Raw genomic sequence first — 7,755 nt, forward strand, 5'->3', positions numbered from 1 at the left:
CTACACAGACTCTAGGAAAGGTACATTTGTCGAGCTCAGCACTGGGCTCGAGGGCGGTCCATTAGGATCTTCTCCTGTATTTCTCAAGCTTCCCGTTCGGCTAAAGCCCTTGGGTCCAGGATCTCCCTTGATCTTCCAATCCTCCCACTTGATGGTTTCGTCCGAAAACGCCATCAGCTCATCTATGGTTTCGAAGCATTGGGCCCATAGATCCAGATTGTCGTTCTCCACCACCTTCTTTGGAATAAGCATATGCAGATGCCAAGCCATCCCTTTCACCCAGGAGACGCGCAGCGCTTCATCGGCCTTCTTGATCGATAACTCCGACCTGATATACTCCACGATAGATTGTTCGCGCGCGCCCCAGAGGTACTCCTCCACCCAGCCATTCCAGGTCTTCACTTCGTAGGATTTCGGGATGTAGGCTTTGGGGATCTGTTTCATCTTCTTCCCTTTCGCCATGACGGCACAGAACCAACTGTCTTCTCCACCGAACCAGCTATCAGGTTCGCTGACTATCCCGATCGTCAGCTCCGCGCGGGGGCACGTACGTGAGAGGCCACGATTCTCTGGGTGGTGTGGCATCGACTCACCTATGAAAAAGCCAGGTCCGAGCTGCGTGAGGCTGTCGGTTTCCCTCACGTGTACCTTGTTGTCTGCATTGATGCGCTGGGCCTCCTCCTACGTTTTCGCGTAATTGGTATAAGCTTATCCTCGCCTGGGACGGGGGTGGTGTATACAGTAGATCAAAGGGAAAACTTACTGAGGGGACTGTTGCGTAGCCGATGACTGTGTGTTTATCTTGCCAGAAAAATCCTTGAGCTTCACTGAAGAGAACGCTCAAGGCGAGCAAGGTCGCGGAGATGGATTTCGATCGTAGCATCATGATTGTTTTGTGATCCGAGCTGACGAAAGGGAAGAGGATGATGGGATTTGATGATCTGACAGCAACGCGTAGGATAAGGAAATATATACCTCTTTTAAATGGTAAATTTTACATTTTTACGTCGGCTATAAATAAACCGTGCAGCTACCTAGTAATACCAGTCAGTATTGGGCGCGTAAAGTCGAATTTACGTTTAGACAACCATTTATAGTATATTGCAATCTTCCCTTAGCAATCTAAAAAGAACGATTTAATTACGTGTAATTGTGAATTGGCCGGATTAGGTCTCCTTGACCTTGTTAGCTGACCACTTTCTAAACCTTCTGATGGCCTGGACAATTTTTTCAATCGAACATTCACGTAGCACATTGCTCTTCTGCAAAAATAGCTAACATTTTACTAGATGTTCATATAAGTATAAGTATAAACTTGGGAAATTAGTCGATGACTGGGTGCGGGGGACCGGGGAGTAAAATGCTTATCGTCGGCTCGCTTAGGCGGGGGTCTCCATTTTCATCCTCTCCGTCTTCAGCGCCCCCGATTCGGGACGAGGGTTCTCTCTTCCTCGCCTCACGGAACCTCGACCCAACGTGGACCAAACCGCGACCGGTTTTTCGAGGTTTTCATCCTGCCAATAGTGCGAAGACTACTCTTTCAGAAAACTGGTTTGGGCTATCTGGCTTCGTGAAGGCCTTCATTCCCCCGCGCCGCCGGACCAAACGAGCCCTTATACTACTACTGGGGAAAACGATCGCTTCCACTTACTTCCTAAAGCTGTTGAAGTTAGCTTTGGATTGCTGCTTCGATGAACCGCCGAGATCCCGATAAGTGTGGCCGTCTGGGTAAGAAGCAGTGGTTCTGGAGCCCTGGTTGTGGGTGGTTTACGGAGGAGGCAGTATGATGCGAAAGTCGAATCGAGGGCCACAACTACCACGGTACAGGCCTACGTATTACCCCTCAAGATTAGGATAACCAGGGGGTTTAAAGTGGAAACTAAACTTGTACGTAGTACATCTTCTAGCCTAAATCCGGTTTTGATTGCGTGAACATTTATACCGGTAGTTGTATAAGTAGTAGCGGTCGAAGCTACGGCTCTTGTAAAGCCAATAAAGTTATACTTTAGCCATACAAAAAAAGGAGAGTGGAAGCTGCCACTTGAACACAAATAATACGTACACTTTGTTATTTACGTAGTATTTTCGCATTGAAGAGGATCACCTGTGGTCCACCCTTGATCAGGGGCCGAATGCACTCACTGCAACGCTTTCTACTTGTAGCCATCAGAATCCTTGCGTAGGATTTAGCCTCTAAAAGTCCCTATACGATCTACTTCTATGAAATCCTTTCTCGGCGTTGTGCAATAAGGCTGCTCTCGCTTAAGCCTTTGAAAAGCGACGGGTCTGAGTAGGATGTATGAAAGTAGACCGGCTCCGGCCCATCAACAAAATGAAGAGACTAGAATCAATTGATGTATTGTCTTGTCTTGAACAAAGAGCCACCTAAAGCCAGATCTGGGCAGGGTGGATTTAAGCTTTGGGCAGGGCCACTGCCAAGACGCAGTGCTAAGTGCAACGTCACATCTGAAATACGAGCTGCCTCCACCATCAGAGCTGTTCACAACAATGGAAACTTCCAGAGCCCGCGGGTCAAGTGGTTGGTATTCGTGGCTCAGTCTTTCGATCCATGGAACCCCCAAAACCTAAAGTATGCCGGTCGAGAGAAGCACGCTGACGTCAAGAAATGTGTCATTTCACTCTTGGCTTCACGTGTGTATGTATATATATATACCGAATCGCTGCTCCTAAAGTCGTAGCACCACACCTGATCATCAAATCATCAAGTCCATCAAATCATCAAATCCACAAGCCACTCGCTCAGTAACAAGCCAACTGCCGTTCAACACCACCTCCCTCTATTCATCACGCGACTCAATACGAGGCAACAGCACCAGCTCTGTACTCGAACCACCCCCAAACATCAACGCTACCCACGCATCAAACCATGTTCTCCGGGTCGCGACGTTCAGCCAGTCCCCGCCCCTCGGCGCAACAAAACACCCCCCTCCTGCGCGCCCTCTTCGTCGCGGAGGAAGAAAGCAAGGTTGGGCCCTACACGCGCCGGCCCAGTTTCAGTCCTACTAGAGCTCCTCGGCCCGCGCCCGAAGCTCAATCCCAAACTCGGTCACCGCCCCAGGATAGGGGTGTGCGTGTCGGGGAGGGGAAGGGGGAAGCATTGCATAGCGGGACACGCTAGAGTTGCTCATGCTCGGCCGGCATCGAGACATGTCGGAGGAAGAGATGGGGGAAGGGAAGAGGAGTAAGGGAAAGGAAGGAAAGAGGAGTAAGGGAAGAGCTGTAATGGGGAGGATTTTAATGGGAAGAGTCGGAAGGCACTAGGGGTCTACGACTACTGACTGTGGCTCGAGGGCTTTGGGTATGGTTCTGGCACGCCCAGTGGTCGATCACGATTGACGAGTTTTCTTTGGGAGGGAACCGTGGGAATCTACGGTGCGATACAAAAGACATGCATGGGCACGGAGATAGTTCTTAGGATATATTAGGACCAGAATGGAGAGCTTACAAGCAAAAGAATAAATTCTCAGTGTGATAGATATCGTCGACATCCAGAAAGAGTATCATCACACCTCCCTCGCAAATACAATGCTGCAGAAGCAAGCCCAATACACTAACTAGAGCCTTGCACGCAACGCAACAATCGTTGGGGAGCCCGCGGGCACCACGGCAGAACCCCGGCGGCAGATCCGACTATGAAGTATATAACTCCCATCGACCACTTCCATGGCAAGAATTAGAACTCCGAAGTAAGGCACTCTCCGGGTTTAAGAGCATACACCCCATCCCGAAAGAGGAGATCTAACAGATAAACAATGGTTCCGCCCTTGTACTAAGCAGTCAAACCTACACTCCGCTCGTGTGTAGGGTTGGCTGTGAAGGTTTTGCTATTTTTTCCCCCCTGGAACTTTTTTCCGCGGGCATCTTTTTGCTCTTTCTTTTTTTGGGTCGTGTGTTGATTGATGGGCCCGCAATTTAAGCGAGCTGGAGACGGCCGTCTCTCCCGACCGCGAGACAGATTTTTTTTTCTTTTTTTTTTTCAGCCTTACTCTGTGCCCTGACGAGGACGAGGCGTCTGGTTTGTTTTTTCATGTGCTTGCTTCAGCGGCGGCGTCGTGATGTGCAATAGATTCCCATCCACCCGTTTAAATTCCTTGGGCTGCCTTGACATCCCCAGCGGGGGGGGAGGGGGCTTTTTTTGGGGGGGGGGGGGGGGGGGGGGGGGGGGGGGGGGAGCACGTGGCGGGCGAAGTCTTTTGTTGACGTTGCCGCTACAGTAGGGTCTATGCTGAATCCATGTGTAAAACCGACGTCAACACATAGACATACGTGGGACAGTTGAATGGCAAGGTCGAGGAAAATATCCTGGTGCCCGTCGCAGCTATCCAATAACAAGAAGAATTCATCTGGGAGGATTATGCTTCGCAGCAATGCCCGAAGGCCACTGGCTCTATCAAGAAGAAGAATGACAACTTATACTCCAACCCCGCCAACCTCGCCGGGACCACTAATACACCGATCGGGCGTTCATCGAAGCGCATGCAAAGAGTGCTGTTTCCCCTAGGCCGGAAGAAAAATTCAAACGGGAAGTTCACAGGCGAAGATAAGAGCGTGAGGCGGTAGGCACGAAAGACGTCGCAGCAAGCCTGCTTGTGACAGTAAGAAGTATCGGTAATCACAATTGAGCATCTGATAGGTGCTAGCAGCAAAGAAGTATCGTTTCATTACCGCCCTTCAGCAATCCTAAGAAAAGGGCAAAGAGAGAAGTCTAGAAGTCTACCCACTAGCGCTAGCATGACCCCTCTGCCGTCGCGTCAAACATGCCAGGTTTGGGGACCACTTTGTCAAATCCCTCGTGTTCGCCGCTGCCCAGCGTCCACGTTATAATCAATGAGATGTCATATTTCCGCAGACGTGATATCCCAATATCAAGTCCGCTGTGACACGGGTCAATTTGGCCGCCTCATGCCTCATGTTCGACCACGATTACTTGTATTACTAGACGTCAATATCAGGGTCAGGCCGCCGCAATCCAATATTCTAGACATTCTAAGCTTTACTTTCCCTGAAGCCTCATAGGATTTGCCTTGGGTGTAAGTAAAATTTAGCCTTAGAATCCCAAGACGGTCTCCCACGTATGATCAGACTCTGAATTCAAAGAAAAGGCCAGCTGATCTCCACTTGTCACCTTTCCTATCTTAAAAAGTTTCACAAGCTCTAGTACGAAAACCCATATCCATTCCCTCTCAGACCGAGAAAACACAAATCTGTGATGGAAAACGAGAGGGGAGACCCTTGAGCAAGAGCCACAAACCAAGATCATCCTTCTGCCACCGACTTCATCCTATCCAACGGTAGCAACAACAAGACATCGGTCCTCTCCAACTCGCTCCTGTGACCCAGGCCTATACATCTAATGTAAGCTTAACCCTACTAACTATATGGCGACCTGTAGAGATGACAGGGCAAGTTGGCCACGGCAACAAGAAGACAAGTGACAGCAACAATCAAACATCCCACCCAAACCAATCCATGCAGCCAACGCGACCAAACACCCAGCGCCTCCCTCTTGACCGAGAGACTCCCTCAAGGGGTACATACATACATACATACAAACCCGACAAAACCTCAAAACAAGCCCACCCAACCACCATCTCAACCACCTTCCCAGAGAGAGCTTGCCAGCCCAGCCCAGCCCTAGCCCGCTCCAGCAACCAGCCCCCGGATCGTGCCAGGTGCAAACGCAGTGCGCACGAGCCGCAGATGTTTTCGAAGAGGAACAGCTCCAGCTTCCCTTTCCCCCCTGGATATACGCCCAGCAGCATCCAAGGCACGTAATCGGATCGTCGGGCTTGATGGCATGCGGGAGAAGAAAGCGAACCAAACAAACCCCCGTGTCGAGATCGAATCATTCGATTTGCTTATCCTCTTTCCTGACACTGACACGGATGCCATGTTGTACGCGACAGGTGATCACCTCCTCCTTCCTTGGCTACCGAGCAGCCAGCCGGAAGGCGTAAGCGTGGGAATCACTCAGGTAGGCGACTGTCAGATAGGGAGGGGTACACGCATCGATTGATACATCGGTTTGGCGTTCTGGTTCGTAATTAAGACTGATTGATGGTTGATCTATCCGGATTTAGAGATGGAAGTTCGTATGGAACGGGATGCTCGGCCAAGCTGCGCGACGAAAGAGGAAGTAGGAAAACTTGTCAAGGGGAAAAAGCCACGCTGAAAGGGTTACTGTACATAAAGTCGAAGTGAAGATTTCGAAGCAGTTGTTACAAACGTACTCGAAAGCGCGAGGATAAGAGAGGAAAGACCCCCCCCAAAAAATATATATGTTAGAAAAAAGTCCGAAGCGACGTTTTGCGAAACAAGAGAACGGAGAAAAATCGACTTCCGATGTCTCCTCGAAAGTGGTGCTCGTAAACCATCGAGAGAAGAAATTCCCCGCGCGTACCGAGCACGCCCCGACTCGCGTCAAATAGAAGAAGGTGCTTGCTTGCTTGCCTGCCCCTTTCTTTGCCTTTTTCAACTCACACTTTTCTTTTTCCGAACAACACTATTACCAACAACAACAACAACACCACCAACAACAACAATACCAACAATAACACTAACAATAATAACAACAACAACAACCTCCTCCTCCTCCTCCTCTCCATCTTTCCCCCTCCCACTCACCTACACCAGCACTCCACCTCTCACTTTCCTTCCTCCTCCCTCCTTCCTCCTCCCTCCTCCCTCCTTCCTCCTCCCTCCTTCCTCGACGAAGAACACCATAAGTGATAAACAGTAAACAACAACAACAACTTCTCCTCCTCCTCCTCCTACTCACCCACTCACCCACCCACCCACCCACTCACTCACTTACCCACCCACCCACTCACCCACCCACCCACTTGCCACGCCTCTCTTTCTCTTCGCATAGAGCGAGTTTCCTAGTAAGCAAGCTAACCGGACCGGGTCTGAGGCGCAGCGAACCAGAACCAGAACCAGAACCAGAATCGGAATCGGAACCGGGCCGGCCTTGCTTTCGCCTCCTGTGGTGGTGGGCGGTGTCGGTTGGGGGATGATGGTAGTCGCGTGCGGTACAGGTGCAGATGCAGATACAGATACAGATACAGATACAGATACAGATACAGATACAGATACAGATACAGATACAGATACAGATACAGATACAGATACAGATACAGATACAGATGCGGAGCTGATAACGACAGCAACAATAACAACAACCATATGAACAGCAACCAAGAAAAAAAAAAAAAAAAAAAAAAAACCCCCTTGACAACAAAATTTATCGAAAACCGTTCGAACCACCACTCCCTTCCAAACTCCCAAACCCCCCCCCCCCCCCCATACTTCCTTTCCCCCTCTCGCTCTCGACACAAACCTAACCCCCCATCCATCCATCCATCCATCCATCTAGTTAGCTAGCGAGTTATTTTACACCTTTCTACTTACTCCCCACTCCCTAGGTCCTAGTCATAGTCCTAATCCACACACACTTGCCATCCAGCCTCTACACATACACAGTGAACATCACACATACATAGCGTGCACGCAAAGCCGAGAAGCGAGCGAGGGAAGAGATACGTTTGCATTAGGCTAGTACCAACGCCATAAACCAACCACATGGGCCTGGCTCTCGCATACCCCGGCCGTCCACTCATCCTCCTCCCAAAGCAAGCCACCCGCCGCCCAAGTCTCGTCGCTTCCCCTCCCCATACCGTGACATGCAGTGCCATGACATGCAGTGTAGCAGCCACCAAAGGCAGAATCCTTCAA

The 7,755-nt window shown here is 50.2% G+C and overlaps 1 protein-coding gene across 1 annotated transcript; it reads right to left on the reverse strand.

Moving 5' to 3' along the window:
* On the reverse strand, positions 1-886 carry L3040_002308 (uncharacterized protein; the record flags this gene model as incomplete). Its single annotated transcript, XM_007289794.1, has 3 exons — positions 1-515; positions 594-681; positions 764-886. The coding sequence occupies 3 exons, from the start codon at positions 884-886 to the stop codon at positions 1-3; spliced, it is 726 nt and encodes a 241-aa protein (XP_007289856.1).
* Positions 887-7,755: the final 6,869 nt, after the last annotated feature.

Source organism: Drepanopeziza brunnea (assembly GCF_022702325.1).
Source record: "Drepanopeziza brunnea f. sp. 'multigermtubi' strain 214-2 chromosome Unknown ctg3, whole genome shotgun sequence".
Lineage (NCBI taxonomy): Eukaryota > Fungi > Ascomycota > Leotiomycetes > Helotiales > Drepanopezizaceae > Drepanopeziza > Drepanopeziza brunnea.